We start from the raw sequence: 27,380 nt of genomic DNA, 5'->3' as shown, positions 1-27,380 counted from the left end.
GCAGAGCTTTATGCAAAGTCTTCTTAAATAAAAAATTGAGCAAAGATAAGCCTTTGAAGTCAAAATTTCTTAATATTTCTAAATTTCTACAGACCCATGGTTGCAAATTCAAAGTACAAAAGACAAAGAAGATTTAGAAGAATGGAATTATATGGGGAAAATATTGTCCCTTTTCTCCACCTGGAGTGGAATGGATTAAGAGTAAAACATTCCAGTATATACAGGTTATATATAGATGACTTAATAAACATAAAAATAGTTTGCAAATTTCAAAGAACTATTCACTACGATGTCATTGTTGTATATGTTCTGCACACAAATATAACAGTAACAGTTCAAAAGGCTTATTTAAAATTTTAAATTAGATATCATGGTATACTTAAACAATCATGACGCAAATATTTAAATGTCATAAAATGACACTATCTCATTAAAAAAAACTCACAAAACTGACATAATACTTAACATGTACTGACTGACAAGCACAGTTTTAAGCACTTTAGAAATAGCACTTAAATTCACATCAGTCTTATAACAAAACTATTAGTATTATTTTCATTATCATATGAGGAACTGAAGTACAGAGAGATTAAGGATCTTGTCCAAGTTCACAGAGCTGGTATGTGGAAGACCTGGTACTAGAGCCCAGGCAGCTTAAACTCTAAGTCCATGATCTTAACAACTAATATTCTCCATCTTAGTAATTCCACCTCACAAAATTTATCCAATATATATGCTTCAACAAGTGTACAAAGCTGTAAATACAAGGATGTTTACTGTGCCACAACTTATACTCGCAATAACCAAAGGTGAATTTACTATGATGCTAATGACACATAACCTTCAGAAACCACACCTGCATGATACATTCCAAGGCCCCATACTTAATTTTATATTTGCAAATTTGTATAGTTTTTCTGTTAGATGTTCCTCCCCTCCAAATTTTGTAAGCTTCAGGCTCGACAGAACCTGCATCTGCCGCTGGCAATAAAAAAATCTACAGTAGAAATAACATAAATGTCCACCAATAAATAACTAAATTAAATGAATTATGTTACATACACGAAAGCAGGAAAGCACTGTACACTATTAAGAAGATTTCATATATGTTAAGAAAAGTAGATGATGCAAGAGTATGTATAGAATGACTCCACTTAAGAATACAATTTATATACATTCATATGCTTATATATACATTCTGGAAAGATACATAAACTTTTTTCATGAATTCACACTAGTAGGTTGAAATAGGGTCAAAAAAAAAGGGAGAACTTTGATTTTCACTCTATACCCTTTTGCAAGATTTTGCAGTTTTATCACCCACATGTATTAGTTAGAAAATTTTTAAAGATTTGGTTGTATTTAAAAGATACAAAAGCTTAAAGCAATTATTGTGGATAATAACAAGCTTCTAATACTTATAACAATACTTTGTATATCTTCAAACCATTGGCTATTATTATTTAAATCATACAGCACTCTTAAAGAGACCCAACTTCCTAAAAAATTATAAATTGCAAATTCCTAATACTGTCACATTAATTGTGACATTTGGGTTAATAAAAACCCAAGTGGAATAAGGGTTACAGTTGCCTGAAGTAACTTTTCTGACAACTCTTCTTCTCTATTACTGCCACATAAATTGAAGAAATAAACCATTTCTTGGAAACTCTTTCTTAAAATACAATTGCAGCAGCATAGCAATTTATGGATGACCTTCTCTCCCATGTCACAAATCTATTAGCTTTTCTCAAGATTAAACAGATTAAACCGAAGAGGATGGCTCCTAACCAACCAAGCAAAAGTTGTGAATTTCTCCTAATATACAACCTAATCCACCTCAATACAAAAAATCCACCTGCCTTCCATGATTTATTTGGTTAAGACCAAACTGTCCTTCTAACATATCATCTGCCTTCTAACATTTTACATATTTCCAAATCTTCCCAACTCACTCACTCAAAAAGTATTCCCCTAACACAATCCAATATAACTGCAGTATATGTTTAAACAAAGACCAAAATCGAGTTAAGATTATAAATGAAAACAGCCAAAAACAGACATAACAAAAACCGAGGTCCTGCTTAACATGTGAGAGTACTGCATTATTTGTCATTCCATTAATTGATAAGGTTGATTCAGACATTCCAGTGGGTTAAATTGGTGTCATTCCTTACAACAAAAGTCAGCAAACATTTTCTATAAAAGTCTGGAGAGTAAATATTTTAGGCTTTGCCCCCATGAGGCAAAATCAAGGATATTATATAAGTATTAATATAGCAAAAGAGAAAAAAATATTCACAAATATTTTATCGACAAATTCAAAATATAATAATAACTGGGTACAATTTATTGTAACACCAATCTACTAATAAGGACAGAAATCTTTCGAGGGTGCTATTACTTCCTTTCACTGGGACTCAAAGTTAGTGCTTATCAACAAAATCCACTATAATATTCACTTGTAAATGAAGATATGTAATGAGATTTTATGTATTTCACTTTGAAAAGATAGGTACTGCCAAATACTAGTATCAATCCATGAGCATATTTTAATTGAGCATATTTATTGCTTAGCAAGCATTTATAAAATTATATTGCATGCTTTTCAGCATGTCATTACGTTCCAGATTCATCACTTCTAATTGAAAGTTATATGGGAATTCCTCAACTGCACAGTTAAATGGATTTTGAAATGTCAAAATATTTGTACCGAAGTCCAAAATTCACTCCTGGAAATGTAGTTTGAGCTCAAAAAATACATCAGCTACAAATTTGGTGGGAATGGTGATCTGGCTTCATGTTTTAATGTTTGACACTACAGGAAGTATATAAAACTGCCTGACATTACCTGGGATTCAAACAACATTAGTTGTCATCCTGACATTATTGGAGTATTAGTTCTATATGTAAGCACAGAATGATATTGTAATTTTAGGTTTAATTCATTACATAGCTAATTACCAAAGCTTTTAGAATTTAGTGTTCAATAACAATGGTTGAGGGAAATTCTTTTCTTTTTTTTTTACATCTTTATTGGAGTATAATTGCTTTACAATGATGTGTTAGTTTCTGCTTCATAACAAAGTGAATCAGTTATACATATACATATGTTCCCATTTCTCTTCCCTCTGGCATCTCCCTCCCTCCCACCCTCCCTATCTCACCCCTCCAGGCGGTCACAAAGCACCAAGCTGATCTCCCTGTGCTATGCGGCTGCTTCACACTAGCTATCTACTTTACGTTTGGTAGTGTATATAAGTCCATGCCACTCTCTCACTTTGTCACAGCTTGCCCTTACCCCTCCCCATATCCTCAAGTCCATTCTCTAGTAGGTCTGTGTCTTTATTCCTGTCCTACACCTAGGTTCTTCATGACATTTTTTTTTCTTCAGTTCCATATATATGTGTTAGCATACGGTATTGGTCTTTCTCTTTCTGACTTACTTCACTCTGCATGACAGACTCTAGGTCTATCCACCTCATTACAAATAGCTCAATTTCGTTTCTTTTTATGTCTGAGTAATATTCCATTGTACATATGTGCCACATCTTCTTTATCCATTCATCCGATGATGGGCACATAGGTTGTTTCCATCTCTGGGCTACTGTAAATAGAGATGCAATGAACATTTTGGTACATGACTCTTTTTGAATTATGCTTTTCTCAGGGTATATGCCCAGTAGTGGAATTGCTGGGTCATACGGTAGTTCTATTTGTAGTTTTTTAAGGAACCTCCATACTGTTCTCCATAGTGGCTGTACTGATTCACATTCCCACCAGCAGTGCAAGACTGTTCCCTTTTCTCCACACCCTCTCCAGCATTTATGGTTTCTAGATTTTTTGATGATGGCCATTCTGACTGGTATGAGATGATATCTCATTGTAGTTTTGATTTGCATTTCTCTAATGATTAATGATGTTGAGCATTCTTTCATGTGTCTGTTGGCAGTCTGTATATCTTCTTTGGAGAAATGTCTATTTAGGTCTTCTGCCCATTTTTGGATTGGGTTGTTTGCTTTTTTGTAATTGAGCTGCATGAGCTGCTTGTAAATTTTGGAAATTAATCCTTTGTCAGTTGCTTCATTTGCAAATATTTTCTCCCATACTGAGGGTTGTCTTTTGGTCTTGTTTATGGTTTCCTTTGCTGCGCAAAAGCTTTGAAGTTTCATTAGGTCCCATTTGTTTATTTTTGTTTTTATTTCCATTTCTCTAGGAAGTGGGTCAAAAAAGATCTTGCTATGGTTTATGTCGTAGAGTGTTCTGCCTATGTTTTCCTCTAAGAGTTTGATAGCGTCAAATGGACACATTTGATTACATTTAGGTCTTTAATCCATTTTGAGCTTATTTTTGTGTATGGTGTTAGGGAGTGATCTAATCTCATACTTTTACATGTACCTGTCCAGGTTTCCCACCATCACTTATTGAAGAGGCTGTCCTTTCTCCACTGTACATTCCTGCCTCCTTTATCAAAGATAAGGTGACCATATGTGCATGGGTTTATCTCTGGGCTTTCTATCCTGTTCCATTGATCTATATTTCTGTTTTGTGCCAGTACCATACTGTCTTGATTACTGTAGCTTTGTAGTTTAGTCTGAAGTCAGGGAGCCTGATTCCTCCAGCTCCGTTTTACGTTCTCAAGATTGCTTTGGCTATTCGGGGTCTTTTGTGTTTCCATACAAATTGTGAAATTTCTTGTTCTAGTTCTGTGAAAAACACCAGTGGTAGTTTGATAGGGTTTGCATTGAATCTGTAGATTGCTTTGAGTAGTAGAGTCATTTTCACAATTTTGATTCTCTCAATCCAAGAACATGGTATATCTCTCCACCTGTTTGTATCATCTTTAATTTCTTTCATCAGTGTCTTACAATTTTCTGCATACAGGTCTTTTGTCTCCTTAGGTAGGTTTATTCCTAGATATTTTATTCTTTTTGTTGCAATGGTAAATGGGAGTGTTTTCTTGATTTCACTTTCAGATTTTTCGTCATTAGTGTATAGGAATGCCAGAGATTTCTGTGCATTAATTTTGTATCCTGATACTTTACCAAATTCATTGATTAGCTCTAGTAGTTTTCTGGTAGCATCTTTAGGATACTCTATGTATAGTATCATGTCATCTGCAAACAGTGACAGCTTTACTTCTTCTTTTCCGAATTGGATTCCTTTTATTTCCTTTTCTTCGCTGATTGCTGTGGCTAAAACTTCCAAAACTACGTTGAATAAGAGTGGTTAGAGTGGGCAACCTTGTCTTGTTCCTGATCTTAGTGGAAATGCTTTCAGTTTTTTACCATTGAGAACGATGTTGGCTGTGGGTTTGTCATATATGGCCTTTATTATGTTAAGGAAAGTTCCCTCTATGCCTACTTTCTGCAGGGTTTTTATCATAAATGGGCGTTGAATTTTGTCGATAGCTTCCTCTGCATCTATTGAGATGATCATATGGTTTTTCTCCTTCAGTTTGTTAATATGGTGTATCACGTTGATTGATTTGTGTATATTAAAGAATCCTTACATTCCTGGAGTAAACCCTACTTGATCATGGTGTATGATCCTTTTAATGTGCTGTTGGATTCTGTTTGCTAGTATTTTGTTGAGGATTTTTGCATCTATGTTCATCAGTGATATTGGCCCGTAGTTTTCTTTCTTTGTTACATCCTTGTCTGGTTTTGGTCTCAAGGTGATGGTGGCCTTGTAGAATGAGTTTGGGAGTATTCCTCCCTCTGCTATATTTTGGAAGAGTTTGAGGATAGGTGTTAGCTGTTCTCTAAATGTTTGATAGAATTCGCCTGTGAAGCCATCTGGTCCTGGGCTTTTGTTTGTTGGAAGACTTTTAATCACTGTTTCAATTTCAGTGCTTGTGATTGGTCTGTTCATATTTTCTATTTCTTCCTGATTCAGTCTTGGTAGGTTGCACATTTCTAAGAATTTGTCCATTTCTTCCAGGTTGTCCATTTTATTGGCATAGAGTTGCTTGTAGTAATCTCTCATGATCTTTTGTATTTCTGCAGTGTCAGTTGTTATTTCTCCTTTTTCATTTCTAACTCTATTGATTTGAGTCTTTTTTTCTTGATGAGTCTGGCTAATGGTTTATCAATTTTGTTTATCTTCTCAAAGAACCAGCTTTTAGTTTTATTGATCTTTGCTATTGTTTCCTTCATTTCTTTTTCATTTATTTCTGATCTGATCTTTATGATTTCTTTCCTTCTGCTAACTTTGGGGTTTTTTTGTTCTTCTTTCTCTAATTGCTTTAGGTGCAAGGTTAGGTTGTTTATTCGAGAAGTTTCCTGTTTCTTAAGGTAGGATTGTATTGCTATAAACTTCCCTCTTAGAACTGCTTTTGCTGCATCCCATAGGTTTTGCGTCGTCGTGTCTCCATTGTCATTTTTTTCTAGGTATTTTTTAATTTCCTCTTTGATTTCTTCCATGATCACTTCGTTATTAAGTAGTGTACTGTTTAGCCTCCACGTGTTTGTATTTTTTACAGATCTTTTCCTGTAATTGATATCTAGTCTCATAGCGCTGTGGTTGGAAAAGATACTTGATACAATTTCAATTTTCTTAAATTTACCAAGGCTTGATTTGTGACCCAAGATATGATCTACCCTGGAGAATGTTCCATGAGCACTTGAGAAAAATGTGTATTCTGTTGTTTTTGGATGGAATGTCCTATAAATATCAATTAAGTCCATCTTGTTTAATGTATCATTTAAAGCTTGTGTTTCCTTATTTATTTTCATTTTGGATGATCTGTCCACTGGTGAAAGTCTCTCCATTGGTGAAAGGGATATTCTGATTTTTAAAAAAATTTTCATCATGACTCTGAGCTCAAACAAAATCACAATAAAACTTTACCAGTTCTAAATCGTCAAAGTCCTATATGATAAGGCAATTCAGGATATTCAGTTTCAATTTCTGACAAAAATCCATGAAATTGATGATAGTCAAGTCCAGGACAGCAAATGAAGTTCACTGTTGACATTATTGGTTCAATAACCATATGATTAGATTACAACATTTTTCACAAAGTGCCTACTATTGAATAATACAATGAATAACCACAGGATTTAAACACCTAACATTTTCACAAGCTTTGTAAATTTGTTCAACTAAACCGTCTTCTGATACACACATATTTTTAACAACATCAGTTGTAAAATTACATCTTAACAGATTCCACTTCAGTTTGTACTGAATTAGTGTTTTCTCAACTTCAATGAAAATATTCTTGTTTGTAGTTGATCCACACAGGCTATTTATTCATCAAAAGTAATTCTTTAGTTGAAATCATTTGTCGTGTTTTTTTAATTTACTAATGATTTAGCCCCCAATGTTTTCAACCCTTCAAGCAAATGTTCTTGCTGAAAGAGTAATGGTCATAAACTTATTTTCTCTCGACATATTTCTTCAGTTACTGCAGTAAAACACTATTTAATTAATTTACCACTGATAAATGGCTTTTTTTGCTTGGCAAACAAATAAGCCACCCATAAACTTATTTTGGCTTCATCCACATTTTCATATTTTATTTTTCTGAAGGAAGTCTGCTGTGATGAGGTATTCCAGTTTAACTTTTTTAATTTTTCTGACTAGTGCTCTCCTGTGAGTCAGTAATATTGAGATGAGTGTTTAGTCTGATAATGTCAACATTTATTATTATAGCACAGCCATAGTGCCAGTGCATGATAAACACAATGCTTTGCCATCTAATTCAATAACAAAATAATCCACACTCCACTGTGTCTTAAAGTGTGACATCCAAAATCCATTTTCTCTTCTTTTCTTGTTTTGACATGACATGCATGCACTGATAATTAAAAGTAAGTAAATGCTGTAGTACAATGATATGTGTGGCATTCAAAACACTGTTGAATTATAACCATGTCACTGTGATTTATAGTATGCCAAGCAGCAGTGTGAAGTGATGAGAATGCCATATATGGTCACAACTCTGCCACTGTAGCAGGAAAGCACCCATAGGCAACAGGTAAATGAATTAGCATGGCTGTGTTCCAATATAACTTTATTTATGTACTCTGATGTTTAAATTTCATATAAACATATAAACACTATATTTTATATCACAAAATATAGTTCTTCTTTTGATTTGTTTAACCATTTAAAAGTGTAATGAGCAGTCTTGGCTCATAGACTGCTCAAAACAAGTGGTTAGCTGGATTTGACCTACAGGCTATAGTTTGCTAACTCATATCTCAAAAAATCCAAGATAATCACTTTTTCACATAGAGAATTACCATTCTTCAATTAAGAGATCTTATTTATATTCCACTGTAAAAGTTAAACATGTTCTGACTTTAAATTTTTTAAAATGTACTGGGAAACATGAGGCCTGCGGTTGGGCTTTACTTTAGAATATGGCTAGAGAGCTAAACACAGTCTTCTAGAATTCAAATATATTTCCTACTGATAGATAATAACAACTTATGATAAAGAGACCTCATTTGAAACTAGAAAATTGAGTCAACAAAAGAACTAAACAAGACCTTTACTCTCTACCATTTTACTAAAATTAATCAAAATTCCTCTTTTGGCAGACATGTTAATGTTCATATTTTGGAGCAACTTGCTACCTTTAATTTGCCTCACTTAAACTATGGATTCATAACTCCATTTACCCTGCTTTTAGTTTGCAATAGATCACAAATTGATGCCTCGTCTATCCAAAATGCCAAAACCCACACAACAGACACTTAAATATATTCTTCTAATGTTCCAAATTTTATAGACCTGACTTTTTTTCAAGTTATTTGGATGAACTAAAATTACTGAGTCTTCAATTAGTCAATTAAGTAGTGAGTAGATGAGAGGAAATATTTGCATATATAATCTTAATAAATGGATGATTAAAGTCAATAAAATATAGTACCTCTTCCAGCCTTTGGCAAAGAAGGGTGATCCAAAAATGAGGCAGATGTCAAAGGGGTGCTGGAGGGGAAGGAGAGAGGCCGTAGATGACAGAGACAAAGGAAGCAACCTCAGATTCAAGCCTGAAGGTAATACAACCTGAACGCATGTGTCGTGGCATATGCATGATCTCAGGTGCTAGAAATTATCAGAGGCTGAGAAATAGCCCTCTACCACATAGTGATCTACCATGCAAAAACATTTCCAGTAAATAGGAGATAAACAAACAACCTACAAATAGCTGAGTTGAATTCCTCTCTCTCTCTCTCCATATGTGTGTGTGTGCGGGGGGGGGGGGGTGTATTACCTTTATAATTATAGCTGATAGATAAATAATGAGCATATGATAAAAATGCTTTGTGGCACATATTTAGATGGGTAAATACAGTAACTTTGTCATTTATTATTATATCATTAGATTTCCATCAAATCTGAAAAGGGGGCAGGCAGCAACACTGCATAATCTTGTTTTAGATATAAATACTAATTGTGTAATAATCTCAGAATCTCATGCATTTACTTGTGAAAGCTCTACATGATACAATAAAGAGCAACCAAGAGTATAAACTATTAAATTTATGAGTGTTTGCTAATGAAAACTATTTTTATGCTATATTTAGGAATCTAAAAAAAAAAGAAAAAAGAAAAAATTCACAGGTATCTTTTTATGACTAGCAAAGTGAAAGAGATAACCTCAGGGAAAAGGCATCTCTTTAAACTTCAAATACCTTACAAGTCAAGACTAGTCCAGAAGTATGGTAGATCAGAAGAAAAACAGAGTTAAAAAGAAATTCTCATTAGACTACTGTAAAAATGCTAATTTTTCCCCAGTAATGCTATACAACTTGAGGAATATAAGTTAGAAAAGTTTAACAAAAAAGACATTGTTTAAATATGAAAGATATTCAACTAGAGCAGTAGTCCTTAGCCATTTTGGGTTAAGAAGCCCTCTAAAAATTTGCACACACCCTCCCCCCAGAAAGTAAAACACACATTTCTACAAAAAGTTTTAACAGGATACAGCAGATTTTTAAATCCTGTCTGCACATTAAAATCACCTGGAGAGTTTACAAAAAATTCCAGTGCCTAGATCTAACTCTCAGAAAATCTGATTTCATTGGTTTGGGTCAGGTCCCAGGCATCAGCATTTTTTAAAGCTCCCTAAGTGATCCTAATATGAAGCCAGAGACAAGATTCACTATTCAGAAACTCCCTGAAATCTCTCCATAAAACCATCTTCATTCACTCATTCATTCAACAAAGATGTTAATAAATCACCCACAACATCTGACATCTAGCCAAGAATTCTGAAGAGTCCAAGAGAAATGTAATCCAATTTTTTTCTTTGTTTCATAGTCACTACTAATCAGCAGTCTGACAGATTGCCAGCATGACTTCTATTTATGGAAAAATTCTCCAGAAGTCAAAAATTAATGATTCTCATTTCCAAACAAATGTAACCTTTCACAAAGGATAGGGTCACTGATCACTCAAACAAACATAAAGGAATGCAAAACAAAAAGAAAAATGTTTCTGAAGTTTTCCTTAATACCATTCTTTATTAATGCATTAGAGCTTTTAGATGGGCTAAGAAAAAATACAGAACAAAAGGAAGCACAGGCCATAAAATATTAACATTTTCAAAAAGAGCTTTGAGAGAGTTCTATTCTAAAACTACATAAAGAAATGTGACTAAGGAAAAAATGCTTAGTGAAAGGATAAGGAACTAACATAATGGGAAGGAAAATAAATAGCTAATATTCTGGAGAGAGTCATGCTAACATAAGTTTTCAAATAAAACTGCAAACAGATGAGAAATAAAACCACATTTATTTAACATTATTATAAATATTGGCCCCAACATGCTTCCCTACATACCCCTTCAGTTCACCTCCATTCCTAAATATGTTCTATGTATATACAAACATAAATGTACTTTTTTATTAATAGATTCATTCCATAAATGTTATTCTATAACCTGTTTTTGCTTCTTATCATATACTCTGGTGATCTTTCCATACAAGCATATATTAAAACCTATCTTATTCTATTTAAAACCTGAATAATATGGGAAAATTGTGGGGTTAGTACAGACCTAACATAATTCATTTACCAATCCCTTATTGATGAATATTTATTGTGTTTCCAGTGTTTTGTCACTGTTTTGAGATCTGTATAATCCTTGGCCTCTATCCAAACTATATGCGTGTGTGTGTGTGTGTGTGTGTGTGTGTGCGTACATACACAGATATTAATAAGTGAGAAAGTTTAACCTACAAATTGTTTGAAATGTTTTTGTATATACCAAATTTAATAATTAATGAAGATGACATAGTATTATACCTTGTAACAGTTTTCTTTTCATATTTTGGAACTAACAAAAATCTTTCAGATCTCAAACACAGCCAAAGGCCCCTGAAAAACCTAAGCATTGTGCTCAGAGTCCTTAACGTACAAAACCACCCCAAGCAGTAATTTAAAAAACAAGAACAGGGCTTCCCTGGTGGCGCAGTGGTTGAGAGTCCGCCTGCCGATGCAGGGGACACGGGTTCATGCCCCGGTCCGGGAAGATCCCACATGCCACGGAGCAGCTGGGCCCGTGAGCCACGGCCACTGAGCCGGCAAGTCCGGAGCCTGTGCTCCGCAACGGGAGAGGCCACAACAGTGAGAGGCCCACGTACCGCAAAAAAACAAAACAAAACAAAAAAAGAACAAAAACCAATACATAGAAACACAGAAGACCCCAAATAGCCAAAACAAATAGAACAGAGCTGGAGGAATCATGCTCCCTGATTTCAGATTATACTACAAAGCTACAGTAGTCAAAACAGTATGGTATTGGCACAAAAACAGACACATACATCAATGGAACAGAATAGAGAGCCCAGAAAAAAACCCACATACTTACAGTTAATTAACCTACAACAAAGGAGGCAAGAATATACAATGGAGAAAAGACAGTCTCTTCAATAAGTGATGCTGGGAAAACAGAACAGCTACATATAAAAGAATGAAATTAGAACATTCTCTAATACCATGTACAAAAATAAACTCAAAATGAATTGAAGACCTAAATGTAAGATAGGAAACCATAAAACTCCTAGAGGAAAATACAGGCAGAACACTCTTTCACATAAATCACAGAAATTCTTTTTTGGATCTGTCTCCTAAGGCAAAGGAAATAAAAGCAAAAATAAACAAATGGGACCTAATTAAACTTAAAGATTTTTGCATCACAAAGGAAAGCATCGACAAAACAAAAAGACAACCTACTGAATGGGAGAAAATATTTGCAAATGATATGACCAATAAGGGGTTAAAATCCAACAGTTATAAACAGCTCATACAACTCAACATCAAAAAAAAAAACCAAACAACCTGATTAAAATATGGGCAGAAGACCTGAATAGACATTTTCCCAAAGATGACATGCAAATAGCCAACAGACACATGAAAAGATGCTCAACGTAGTTAATCATCAGGGAAATGCAAATCAAAACCACAATAAGATACCACCTCACACCTGTCAGAATGGCTATCAAAAAAAGAACACAAATAACAAATGTTGGCAAGGATGTGGAAAAAGGGAACCCTCGTACACTGCTCGTAGGAATGTCAATTGGTACAACCACTATGGAAAACAGTATGGAGGTTTCTCAAAAAACTAACAGTAGAGCTACCATATGACCCTGCAATTCCACTCCTGGGTATATATCTGGAAAAATGAAAATGCTAATTTGAAAAGATACATGTACCCCAATGTTCACAGCCACGTTACTGACAATTGTCAAGACATGGAAGCAACTGAAGTGTCCATCAAAGATGAATAGATAAAAAAAGATGCAGTGTATATATATATATACAATGGAATACTACTCAGCCATAAAAAAGAATGAAATGTTGCCATTTGCAGCAACATGGATGGACTTGGAGGGTATTTGCTAAGTGAAATAAGTCAGACAGAGAAAGACAAATACTGTATGATATCACTCATATGCGGAATCCAAAAATATAACAAACTAGTGAATATAACAAAAAATGAAATAGACTTACAGATATAGAGAACTAACTAGTGGTTACAAGTGGGGAGCCCGAAGTAGGGAGGGACAGTATAGGGGTAAGGAATTAAAACATACAAACTATTATATATAAAATAAGCTACAAGAATATATTGTACAACATAGGAAATATAGCCAATATTTGATAATAACTAAATGGAGTATAACCTTTAAAAATTGTGAATCACTATATTGTACACCTGTAACTTATATAATATTGTAAATCAACTATACTTCCATTAAAAAAAAAAACTAATACACAGAACTTACTATGTGCCAGGGACTCTTCTAAGTATTCCACATTTACTCATACATGTAATCTTCATAACAACACTATGAATTGGGTGACATTATTATTACCATTTTACATTTTGAGGAAAATGAGGCATAAAAGGATTAAATAATCTGTCCAGTTTCACAAAGGTAATAAGCCATACTGTTAGGATTCAGACCCAACCAACTCAATATGTTAAGCTTGTACATGTACCTTTGAGTACTTGTATGCTAAAGTCCTAGGAGTGGAATTTCTAAGTTAAAAGGTTTGCAAGTTGAATTTTGATGTATATTGCCAAATTATTCTCCCAAAAGGTTATACTAATTTACATTTCTGCCAAGACTTTATAAGAAGGCTTATTTTCCCATATCCTACACAACGCTGGGTACTATCAAATTACGTAATCCTTGCCAAGCTGGTAGTTGAAATAGCTTCTTTTTTTTAAAATGTATATTTCTTTCATTGTCACAGGATTACTGGTCATTTGTGTTTATTTTTCTGGAAACTATGTGTTCATTTGTTTCATTCATTTCTATTGCACCGAATATTCCAACATAAGCAACAAAATTATCAAATCAATACCTCAGGAAAGAAAAGATATAAGTTTACATTTAATACACTAACATTATGGTAAAAAGAAAGATTTTCCTCTTACATTAAAATATATATATACACACATATATACACATATACATACATATATGTTTTAATGGAATTAATTTAGAATATTTTAGAAGTGCCAACAGGCACACTGAATAACTCATTCTTGGAATAAAATTCTTGAGGAAAGTCTAATCTTAAACTCATATCCTGAATTTAGACACTGTTCCACAAAATACAGCTAAAGTTTTGCCTCAGTAAGAGGTAAGCAATTAAATCTATCACATTATCAAAGATTTATTACCTTTAATTTATTGTATTTTTGTTCATTGCTTCATCACCACAATTAAGAAATAATGATTTATGAGTATAATTAGTTTTGCTCTAATTATACCCTAAAAAGCAATAAAACAAATTCTTCTTTGGTCACAAAATCTCTTATTTTACATAAGCTTATAACAGGTAGCTATTTTTAATTTTACCTCATAACACTCCAATATCTATATGCTCATTCCTTCTTGGTGTATTAAATTAAATTGATCAATTGTAGCATAAACTCCTTGAATGTATTAAACTTTACAACCTTAAACACACAGTAAATATATTTTGATGAATAAATGAATGAATTATTTGGGGTCAATATTATGACTTAAAAAAACAAGAGTAATTTATGTCATGTTCCTTCACCAAGCAGCACAGGAATTAAGGAATGGAATTTGTCACTACCCAAGAATTGAGAAACTCTACCATCTATTTTATGACATGCATTCAACACTATTGTTAAGAGCAGAGTTTCTCAACCTTGGCCCTACTGACATCTTTGGCAGATAATTCTTTGTTGTTGGAGGCTGTCCTGTGAACTGTAGGCTGCTTAGCAGCATCCATGGCCTCTACCTTCCCAACTGGTAAATAAAAATGTCTCAGACATTGTCAAATGTTCCCTGGGAACAAAAATTGCCCAGGGTGAGAACCACTGGTTTAGAGATAGCTGACATTGTAAGAGTATACCTAAAGTCAAAGAGAGATTCCTGAGAAGGGTCTTAAAACTTGAGAAATAGCTTCAAGAATCGCATTATGGCTGCTCAAAAAGACCCTCTAATACAGGGTACTCCCATGCCTCCATTCCTCTCATCAAGGGTCACTCCCCGGTAACTATTAAGCCTTCATCTTGGACAAGGTAATTCAACAAGCATTTGTTAGTTTCTTCATTCCATCTGGCCGACTTTAAATACATTAAACCCCTTACCAAGAGCTAGTCCCAGGATCCTACCACTTAATTATCTGTAACACTGCAACGTCACTGAACAACAGAAGGGAGATTGCTTAATTACATAGATAGGAACTTTCGGCTGTGTCTTTTGAGGTAAAATTTCAATAAGTCAGATGATATAACATATCCAATACTGAAAAGAAAATAAGTATGTAATCATTTCTGGCTGTAGTTCTCACACAGGTATAGGTACATACAACACTTATTAATAAATATAAGTTTCTTTGTGTTGCTCCTGAACAAAATCAGCAGAGAGGTTAAATATCTTTAAATATACTTTAAAAGTAGAATGCCTTAATTATGCTTCCTAAATTTTAAAATGTACTGTTAATAGCCTTAAATGTTTGAAAAGGACAAAAAACACATTAAGATTTCTTAAAAGTCTTTTAAAATTTTATGCAATAATATCAAAAAGTGAAAAAGGAATTGATATAATAGCCTATAACAGAAGATACTTCTGCTTATAAAGAGAAAAGAACTCAAAAGTCAAATTTTTATACTAAATGCTTCTGACATCTGTAAGTCTCTTCTTATCTCTAACACTCATTGTCCTCATTTCCAAAATGGTTCTGCTACTTAGAGAATGAAATGGGATAAAAAAAATTTCTATAAATTTTGGAAACAATAAAGTATTATTCCAATATAAGATATCAGCAATAACTGGGCAAATGAATGTAACATCACACAGAATTTTGATTTTCAGAATTACTGAAATTAATGATGATAATGGGTAAAGTTAACATATTTCTCAAAACATTTCACTCTGACCAAAGATCAGTTCATGTTTAATTTACTTTTCATTACTTCCAAGAAAATAAAAATTAGAATTTTAAATCTGATAAAGTTTAACTATAAGTAGTAACACTAATATTTAAGCTTCAGATTTTCTAAATACTTACATTACTTGCAAACTTTCTGCTGTTAAATTATTCCACATAATCTCATTTGCCTGTAGATTTTCATTGTCTTCTAGTAAGGAAGTATCAAACTCAATTTCTTGCTCCTTAGCAGCCGTCGTTCTAGTAAAGTATGCCAAATAATTTTTATCAATATGAATGTACTATCATAATATGTCTTAGTACATAACAAAGGCAGAATATTTGTTCTTATTTAAAATTATGTTAACAAAGTAGAGTAAAAACAAATAGAATAAATCAAACTAAACCTTAGGCCTCAAAGATCTAGTCAAGTAATTTCAGCTTAGCTTCCTCATTTGTAGAATACAGATATTAACCTGCTTTATTTCTTCCTCAATGGTAATGAGTATAAAATAAGATGATGCATGCATGAAAAAATAATTGATGTATTATTACTATAAAGTTTAACACAAACAGAAAACCATGTTTATTATTATTATATAATTGTTAAAAAGAAAATACAATTTCATGGATTAAATATGGGTTTAAGCAGTGATGTAGTAACAACTGAAAAACTTCTCAAGATCATTATATAAATTAGTTATCATCGAGAAAGGATTTTGAAAATAATTAAAAACAAATTAATATGAAATAGACTATTTCCTAATAAGCTCTTCAATATTTCTTATTTTAATTCAGTTAAATATTATATGGTTAAAAAAAAAAAGTAATACTGTCATAAATACTGAAAGAAGAATGAAAATATCATACATACCTGTGAACATCTATGAAATTATTGTATTCTGTGCCAGGGTCTATCTGTTCAACTGACATTTGAATCTCTTTATGGACATTCACTATTTCCTCTGTAACAAGACTGGTTATCTGGCTGTATTCATCAAATATACCTTTCCTGAAAAGAAAAGAAAATTTAACAACATTTTAAAGTTTTATCAGGGAAACATAGGCCCAAAAAGGATTTAAAACAATATGAAATATAATGCCAATTTTTACAGATGGTGATTTAACACACCACCTTATTTCATATACCTGGATAGTGAAGTGAAGGGATTATACACGTGTACAGATTAGCAACTTACATTTGATATAATATAATAATTGTAAATGATCTAGAGTAAGGCATTACATCTTCCAATATCTATCTAACATATCCAAAGTGTAAGCCAGTGGCAACCACTTTCCGTTTCTAAACATCACCACTGAAATGCTGATTCCGTAACATGGAACTGTGGATGAACTCCTGTCTATTTAATTCATTCAGTGCCTGCCACTTCCTCACATGCCCTAGCTCCTGGTTCTTCTCTTGCTCCTGGGCCTCTGCTCTTTTTCATATTATATTTACAGAGTTTAATTGGTTTATACCTTCAATGACATCTCAATCTTCTCCTGACCTCCAGCTAGTAGCAAAAATAATGATAAAAGTTATTAGGCTTATCTAATAAATGCAAAAGGAAAAACTATTCTGTTACAAAGACCCAATCTCCAACTTAAGAATCCTATGCTGTAAAAATATACCATTGCTCATTAGTAGCCTTAAAAAGTGTGGACAAACAAGCTTATCCTGCATATACCCAAATAAATATAAGGCCTTGTTTGTTTTTCTTTTCCAAAATCATCACTCATAAAAAGTAATCCTACAAAATTTCTCTTATTATGAAGCATTCTCTCAATTACTTCATTCTGAACAGCAAAATACTGTTTGGGTTAAAAAAAAATTAAATTCAAACTGCTTCAGGCAATGCTAGCTTGGAATGATTACAGAAATGACCTGATAGACACAGTTTAAAGAAAAGAGGGAGGCAGAGAAATTTAATACAGATTTAGTAAATATCCCTGGGGTTATGACCTCACAATTGAAAGTACTGAATGATATTAATATAAATAAGACTATCTAGATAATTCTTAAAAAGCAAAACAGTTAAGTGGTTATGATGTGGAGATCATTAACACATCTTTAAGACAAATGGGGAAATAAAGGAAGAAGTCTCCTAATGTTATATGAATGAGTACTTGTGACATAGGATTCAATTTCAGTGATATTATCATGCTTGTATTTTTTTAAATGCTAGATCTAAAAAAATGTATTACAAAGTAAAGATAATACACTGTGTGAAACTATTATATGTCTCAAAAAAGGATGTTCTTGTGATGATGAAGACACTATTATTGAAGATTCATATGGAGAGTTTGAGAAAATATTGATTCATAAAATGAAAGTAGGAAAGGCAACGTTTATAGATCAACAATATGTAATTTAAAGTAGACATTACTAAATTTATGAATTAAATATTTTAAGTAGATATTTCACTATTTCATCAATACCCTTAAAAGTTGACATATTCAAGTTGACTAAAAACACTTTATCTTTTTTTGGGAAATGGGGGATCACGTAAACCAGCATATAAAGGAGATGAAGTCTACCATAGGGTGGCATATTGAATTGATCTGTATGGTAAACATGTATGCATTTGAATTACTGACCAACGTTGTTTGCTCCTTGAAGGCAAAAACTGTGACCTACTCATCTCTACATCTGCAAGCACCAGGGTGCTTTGTATACAGCAGAACTTCAATAAACATTTGTTCATTTTAATCTCATACAACAAAAAGCTGGCAAATAAACCAAAAAGTTATTTCCTTTGGGCTTATCAGTTGCTCAAGATTTAAACCCAATCCTCTGGAGGTAGATATCCGCTTCTTAACACTTGTCAAGGGAATTCCCTGGCAGTCCAGTAGTTAGGAATCTGTGCTTTCACTGCCGAGGGCCCAGGTTCAATCCCTGGTTGGGTAACTAAGATCACACAAGCTGTGTGGCACGGCCAAAAACAAACAAACAAACAAAAACTAACACTTGTCAAACTAAAGATTTTTTTTTCAGCTAAATTTCTAGCTAACTGGAGCAAAACAAAAACATACAAAAATAAGAGACATTCTTGGGGCTAGCTAGAAAGTTGCAGAGTTGAGTGAGTGTAAACTGAAAGGATAACAGAAATGAAAACCAAGGTAGAAGAGGTGTGAAATACCCATTGAGCTAGTTCAATGATGCAGCTTACAAAACAAAGATAATTTTTATATGAAAGGTGAACTAGCAGAAAAAAAAATGTTAAAATCATTTTATGAAGGGATTTTATATCAAATAGGAAATGTATCTTACAGTGCTTTTATCATTTCTTCTTGCATCTTTTGTAAGGAATCCAGAAGCAGAGGAAGTGTAGTGTCATAATACTGATTCTGATGAAGCTGCGCCCCTTTCAATGCCAATACATACTGATTATGCAACATATGAAGTTTCATTGTGGCTTTGTCGTAACGTTCCTTAGCCTTTTCAGTTTCTTTCCCTGAAAAAAAATCCAATAAAGTTAGCAAAGAGATAACTTTAAAAGTTCCATCTTCACTATGTGCAAACTGAGTTACCACTATTTCATGTTATCTCATATATTTTATGAATAATCAAAAGGTTACTGAACACATACTGTGTTTATTTGCCAGTACTTTGTACAAAGGATGCTCTGAAGGAAGCATGCACTGCAGTAAATGTTTGGTGAATAAAGGTTAATGTACAGTTTTTTGAAAAACTGTACAGATATATGATCCTTCTCATCTTCAAGGAGCTCACACCAAACTGGAACAACAGTGCACATGAAATTGTATAACCAAGAAAACAAGAAAGTTTGTAAATAATGTTAAATTCTGAGGTCTAGGTTTGAGATATGAATAAAGACCAGGGAAGTCAGAGGAGACTGTGGAGAAAACAGACCTTAAAAGATGAGGCAAGTCTGGAAAGAAAGACAGGATAGACAACAGTTCTTCCCTCTCACCCTCTCTTTCTCCATTTCTTCCTTCCTTTCATTCAGTAAATATTATTAACTGTTCACCCCCAGGAACTGTGCTAGACATTGAGAATTGAGTATTTGGCAAAACAAAGTCTTTGACATACAACCCATGGTCTAGTGATTTGGAATACTGAGTGAAAACATGAAGAGAATAAGCAATGTTCCATAGGCAAGCAAAGCAGTAAGCTCAAAGACAGCAAGTTTTGAGGAAATGAAGGAAATATGTCTGTACAGGTAGGACAGTTTTTGGTTGTGAATGACTTAGAAATCAAGCAGAGAAATTTAAACTTGATACAGAAGTCGTCTAGGAGATGATAATTTTATGAACTAAAACTTTTTGTGGACTTCCCTGGTGGTGCAGTGGTTAAGAATCCGCCTGCCAATGCAGGGGACACGGGTTCGAGCCCTGGTCCTGGAAGATCCCACATGCCGCAGAGCAACTAAGCCCGCGCACAGCAACTCCTGAAGCCCCCGCTTGCCGCAACAGAGAAGCCACCGCAATGAGAAGCCCATGCACCGCAACAAAGAGTAGCCCCCACTCGCTGCAACAAAGCCCACGCACAGCAACGAAGACCCAACCCAGCAAAAATAAATAAAATAAATTAATTTTAAAAAAAAACTTTTTGTGGTTCCTTTACTAAAATCATTCAGAAAATATTTACAGACTGGCAATATAAATGAATGACTATACAAATAAATGAAATTTTTAAGCAGATCTTCAATGTTTGATGCAAACTGAACAAATATTTCTTGTCAATTATTTAGATTTAGTGAATAAACTTTTCAAAGTATATATTAATTTTTGCCCTCTATCCAAAGAGACTCCTCCAAATGAATCTTCCCCCAAAATAGATCTTATGTTGAGAATTTTAGATACCAGAGGCTCTCCTCTGCTTCCACTCTGTTCAGGCTCAGCATCCATCTGGGTATTCCCTATAGACAGGAGTCAGAAAAGTACTCCCTATTGGAGAATGTCCTCAGCCGAGGGCCAAAAGCAGAGAAAAGGCCAGGGATTTTGCAGACTAAGGAAACCTCAGAACATGCTCAGGTATAGCAATAGAATTAGAACAATTTTCTTGCCTTTCTCATCACTTCTCTAATTCTGAGGCAAGGAACTACATCCAGCTGGTGAAAAAGGAAACAGAACTTTCCAGCAGACTGGTATGTCTCTATTACTAACAAATTCTAGTGTTTCTGGATACTAGAACCACCACTGACTTCTTCCGGGGAGCTATATATAATATTTTACAGAGCATAATTCTCTAGCCAAAGACCATTAGCTGGTTCCTATTCAGAGGGATATTCATAATTGTCCAAGTTATTCACAAAATGTTGCCCTGGATAACCTATTTCACTTTATAATATAAAGAACCTGTTGATGAGAAAATAACTTAATCACTAGAGTATATTTCCTAACCCTTTCACAGCTGACTGGAAAGAGATTCTAATACAGAGTGAAAGAGATTCACTACAGTGGGAGGATGGGAGCAAACATATTAATTCAGTTCTGATATGAAGGGGTCAGAAAAAGATAACATTAGCCATCAAACAAGTGGGTTTTCTCACTTTTTGACTGCAACCCACAGGATAATATATTTTACACCATGAACTAGTAAATAATCATATAAATTTTTAAATACATAACTGAAATAAGAAATTCATTAAAAAATTCTTCCCCTTATTATGAAGGATGCTCTGTGATTTTTTAAAAATTATATCATTTGAATTATGAATTTTTAAAAATGCTCATTCAGATACCAATAAATTTTTTGCCTCATCTAATATAAATCCCTAGGGTAGTTGTAACTTACTCTGTATGGCATTAACTTAGGAATTAATAAACCACTTCAATAATGCTAATCACAAATGATTTTTTAACATTCTCAGGAACACATCTGCCTACATGTTCACAGTTACTTTAATAATTTTTTCATAGAATACTATATTTATTTACCCATAAACATTGCTACTTAAGCATCCTTCTTGCAGAAACACATTTCTAAAAGAGCCAGTACAATTGATACATCTACGGCCAGCCCTGCAGCCTTCCTCTAAAATGACAACCCCCTTTTCTGCTTACCCACATGAGTCAGGGGGAGACTCCCATGTGAAGATACCACCCAAGATCCAAATTGTATTCCCAACGAAATAGGTACCAATCTTTCGGCTGGGAGCTATGTCACATTAATGCCTGAACACCTGCTGGAGTGAAAGTCCATGAACATTTGCTGCAGAAGTTGCCAGAACAGCCCTTTCTAAGGCCTTTTTCCTTGAGTTGGTTTTGTTTTGCTTTGTTTTGTTTTTGATTCATCATTTTTAAACTAGTTTAAGTTGCTGTTGCTTGGAATTCAAGAAATTCTGACAACAGACATTTCAAAAGTTCATGTACAATTATGCAGATAAATCTAAGTAATAAAGAAGTCTTCTGGGGTCCACGTGTTCATAATAAGAAAATAAGGCAACAATATTTGAGTACTGTATTCTAATTTGTTGATTTTTATTATAAGTTAAAAAATTATAACTAGTAAATTCAATGAAGTCCATATTTTATGTCACTTCTTTAAAAATATTGCTTTTTATATGAACTCTATTATTCCCAATTAATTACTTAGATTTTTTAGTGTAACTTCAAGAGTCAAGCTCTCCACACAAACATTTTCATGGAGACATTTAAACCATTTAAACCACCCATCTGTCCTCCAATTTGCACAGATTTTTAAGCTGCACACTACCCATCTGTCTTTCTAGCTGGTGTAGAAATGATGCATGAAATATACAACACTCAGCTCACTAAGATTTTATAATCCAAAATTACATTAGAAAAGTTAAGAACTTCCCAAATAATTTTTCTCTTTATCAGATACAGTGTATGACCAACAATCTGAAGAAGGCTATCATAGCCAAAATCTAATTATCAATAGCTTACCAGTGGTCATTAGCAAATTTAGAAAACAAATGCTTTTGAAAACATCTGAGGCAGAATCCATTACATTAAAATAATAATACATAATGCTAAAAGATTCTTTAAAAACAGCTTTGGGTCTAAAACTGAAAATGGGGTATGTCGTAGTAGGGCTCTTTTGTTGGTTTGTTTGTTGTCCTCTACGCTCATAGACACTCGTGCACTTGGTTGTAAGATGTACTTGGGCATGCACCCCATACTTCCTCCCTTGTAGACATGAACAAAAAGTTTCAAAAACATGCTCATTTGCCATGATTTGAAACGGGATTCTATTGTACTTTTTCTTGATTTGTTTTAAAATAAACATTTAGGGTTCCAAAGAGACTATGTAAGTAAATTCAAGAAATAGTAATACTGTGTGAAAACCAAAGTTACAACTAAAATTTTTTTTTTCTTTTTTTTTTTTGCGGTACGCGGGCCTCTCACTGCCGTGGTCTCTCCCGTTGCGGAGCACAGGCTCCGGACACGCAGGCCCAGCGGCCATGGCTCACGGGCCCAGCCGCTCCGCGGCATGTGGGATCCTCCCGGACCGGGGCACGAACCCGCGTCCCCTGCATCGGCAGGTGGACTCTCAACCACTGTGCCACCAGGAAAGCCCTAAATTTTTTTAAATTCCATCCACATAGAATATATTGCAAAATACTACCCACCACCATTCCTGCCACACAGCTTTTTGGTTCAGAATATATCTCAGATCAATATTATACTTTCTTAACTTTTAAATAACTACACTTGAGCTTAAAATTAATGTGAAGTACACAGAGTGAATAAATTCTAATGACAGACACAGAATCATACCTCTGTTGCTGTATGCTTTTTTTTTTTTTTTCCAAATGATGAGAAGCACTGAAGCAGGAAATGGAGTTATTCTATGTGTCAATTAACAGGGAGAAAAACATTCAATTTTTCCTCCTCCACATAATGAAATTCACAAAGAGACTGAATTACAATTCTTTTCCACCACTTGTTGACAAACTCGTTTAATGTTTGTAGTAACAGAGTGTGTATACAGCGTCATGCCACAAACAATATTATGAAGCCAGCAAAACTCAATTATGTATGTTTGACATTTATAAGAGACAGGCTAGACTAGCCATTAAGCTAGTCTAGAAAGTCAAGTATTTTTTATTATAAACTTCTGAAGCATTTACCATTTGTTAAATATTATGGTGAAAAGTCTCTGGATAATAAATGAGAAGTGATTATTTTCCAAAAGTAAACTGCAAGTAGTCTCTGCTTTGATTTGGATAAATATTCTCCCACCTTAACATTTTTCCTTTCTTTCAAAACGTTCCTCCTCAACTATATAACGTTTACTTATTACTCTGAGTAAAAAGAAAATGAATGAGAATTCATCTTAACTCACAAGTTATTTGGCCTAAATGTCCGCATATGTTTTTTCACTTGGAAGCTAAAGTTCAAGTATGGTATGTGGGAACAATGAATGAGCTACCTATTTTACTCAGTGATGTTCTGAGTCAATTTTCATCTCAGCTCCTCCTTTGTTTAGCTGTGCAACCCAAGCAGATCATTTAATCTAAATTTTAGCTTCTAATTTTTAATCCTGGGAGTTAAATCGTGTGCCCTTCTCCATCCATTGGGTTGTGATGGAAATCAAATGGCAGAAAATTGTCACAATGCACAGTTAGCAACAAAGGCTAAAGAAGACACAGAATTTGGAGAGCTGAAAAAACCTTTTTGATTATACGCTCCTATGAAGCATTAAAAAAATACAAGATGTGCATCCATAGTGTGCTAGCTTTAATAAATTTCCTAGTATAAAAAAATTTGATGTATCAATCAAGAAATATTTATTGAAATGCATTATGAATTTTAAACTGTTCAAGGAACTAAAACAGTGATATTTTAAAATTCAATATAAAATACCTTTAAAAAGCAAGCTCTCTGGTTTGGAAATAACAGGCAAGGAAATATCATTTCCTTGCATACAGTGACTGCTAGATTCAGTTGACCCACAGTCTTTTTAATAGCCTATAAATTGAATGATATACCATGGTCAAAGCTATATTCTCTCTCTTTTTTCCCTTAATTATTTATTTATTTATTTGGCCACACGGCTTGAGGGATCTTAGCTCCCCGACCAGGGATCAAACCCATGCTCCTTGCAGTGGAAGCCGGGAGTCTTAACCACTAGACCGCCAGGGAAGTCCCAAAGCTATATTCTCTAACTGCAAAGCTGTGCATGGGGGGATTCTGAGTAGCTGGGCAGCAGCATAATTCTGAATCTCCCACATATCACCTAAAAATATAATAAAGAACAAAAAGAAAAACAAAACCTGCACCCTCAGTATAATAGGCAGAGAATGTCCAAATTTAAAATTTTCAATGAGGAGAAAAATAAACATCAAATCTTTGCAAATGATCTCTCACCCTCCCACTGCAAGCATTCATGGACACCAAAGACTGTTCTGAAAAAAAAAAGAAAAGAAAAATGCACTAAAGAGAGAAGAGAAGAGACAGCAGTATGCCTAAGACTCATCTAAAACCACCATAAGAATAAGAAGATCCACCCTACATGTGAAAGTATTGAAAACATGTAATGGTAGGTCACCGAACTAACTACAAGGAAGGGACTTAAAAGTGCATATGGAAGATAAAGGAGGCAGTCTTAGAAAGGTAATACTTCAGGCAGAAATGGTTAAAACGAAGGAACTTTGGTAAAGGGAAAAAGAAAAAATCCTGCAGAAAAAGAAAATAAAGAAAAATAAAAGGACACAAATCTTTGTCAAGAACATGAAAAGAATGAGATTCTACCCTACTTGGCAAGTTAAAAAGTTAGGCTGCCTCAATTTCATGGATGTGGCCAAAAGAGACAAGACTCTTGGGACAGAGACAAAGGACGTTTATTTCTCACAGCAGTATGAGTAGCTAAAGTATCGTCATTTGTGGACAAAAGACCATAAAGTCAAACAACGACCAACAAATTCACAGAAAATGTATGTACCATGTATAACAGATAAAGGGCTATTCACTGTAATATACCTTTTAAATCCTTAAAATTTTAAGGAAAAAAAAGACCAAACTTCAATTTTTTTAAATGGGCAAAAGAACTCGCTAAAAAATAAATACTTTAAAATGGCCTTTAAACATATAAAGAGGTGGTCAACCTCAATCCCTCACTCATAATAAAAGAAATGCAAATCAAAATTATGTACCAAATTGGCAAACACTGTTTTGGCAAGGATGTGGGGAAATTGATACTCATATATATCTAGTGGGAATGTAAATTGGTATAATTTTTATAGAAGGAAATTTGGCAATATCTAACAAAACTACACACACATTTATATTTTGACTCTGCATTCACACTTCTAGAAATTTATGCTTAAGATATTCTTTCAACAATAAAAAAAAAACCTTACACACAAGCTTATTCATGGTAGTAGTGTAAATAACTGAAAAAACTACAAATAAACTATATGTCCATACATAGGAAAGTGCTTGAATAACTTAGAATGAAGTGCTATGCAGCAATTAAAAAGAACAAAGAAATCTACAAACTGAAATACTGAGATCTTTCAGGATACAATGTCAGGTAGAAAGTCAAAATAAAAAACATATCATAATATTGTAGTTTTTGTTAAGAAATAAAGAGATATAGTTAAAGAAGATATAGTTCTCTAAATATCTACTTTTGTACAGTTCTGACTTTTGAAACCATTAATGTCTAACCATTAACAAAATAAATAAACAAAATCAACAAGGGTAAGAGCAGAAAAACAACCTAAAATGGGACACAATAGAAACAAATGAACCAAACTGTATTTCCCAGTGAGTAATGTAACCACACTGAAAGGAGTGGGGAAGGAAAGCATTAATTCAAGTAACTTTGGAAACAGTATTTGACTACAGAGGAAGACTAAAGACAAAAAGAGGTCTAAACAAATACTGAACTGTAGTCAGTAGGTTTCTTTTTTCAGAGGCATAAATTAGCAATTCTAAAATTATCTTCTGTTATTTTAGGATTGAACAAGTAAGTAGATTGTGAATAATAGTAACCAGGTGTCTCACTGTCAGAGAAGGAAATTACAAATACATAAATAGGAAAAGACAGAATGAACTATTTGGTGTTCAACTGGAATTGGAAATATCAATGTGAATACTTCAGTTTTACTATAGATAGAGCAATAGGTATAGAAATAGGCACAGATGTATTTGTGTGTGTGTGTGTGTGTGTGTGTGTGTACATTTGTTTATTTCTTATCTATATCCATTGAAAGGACCTAAAACAAAGACATCCCAGTAGCAATGAGCACACCCAGTGCCCAAATATTGGTTTCTAAATACTATTTTCTACTAAATGGAACTATAGCTCCTTAGGGAAATGAAGCAAGACCTAGAGCAGAAAGAGTATAAGATGAGCCAGAAAATAAGTGCTCAATAAATAACAGGAACATGTCAAAAGGACAGAAGAACCAGTTTTTGTTTCTCTCTCATGTACAGGCAAAGAAAAGGATAAAGTAAATGTGCTAAAATATTAATATTTAGAGAATATGGGTGAAATATATATGGGAATTCTTTGCATTATTCTTTCAAAATTTCCGTTGGTCTGAAATAATGTC

General features: G+C 33.8%; 1 protein-coding gene across 14 annotated transcripts in view; it reads right to left on the bottom strand.

Annotated features, from left to right (window-relative positions):
- Positions 1 to 27,380, bottom strand: part of FER (FER tyrosine kinase) — a 476,299-nt gene that overhangs the window by 328,291 nt on the left and 120,628 nt on the right. For all 14 annotated transcript variants that reach the window (XM_089909164.1, XM_089909159.1, XM_089909160.1 and 11 more), the window contains 3 exons: positions 19,157 to 19,340; positions 16,757 to 16,894; positions 16,024 to 16,143 (listed from right to left, as the gene is read on the bottom strand). In XM_089909164.1, the coding sequence (XP_089765290.1) occupies positions 16,024 to 16,143; positions 16,757 to 16,894; positions 19,157 to 19,340 (442 nt within the window). The remainder of the gene's footprint in view (positions 1 to 16,023; positions 16,144 to 16,756; positions 16,895 to 19,156; positions 19,341 to 27,380) is intronic.

Source organism: Delphinapterus leucas, chromosome 3 (genome assembly GCF_059928025.1).
Source record: "Delphinapterus leucas isolate spDelLeu-1000000601 "Yukka" chromosome 3, BTC_Dleu_Yukka2, whole genome shotgun sequence".
Classification (NCBI taxonomy): domain Eukaryota; kingdom Metazoa; phylum Chordata; class Mammalia; order Artiodactyla; family Monodontidae; genus Delphinapterus; species Delphinapterus leucas.
This window is presented reverse-complemented; position numbering and strand designations above follow the sequence as displayed.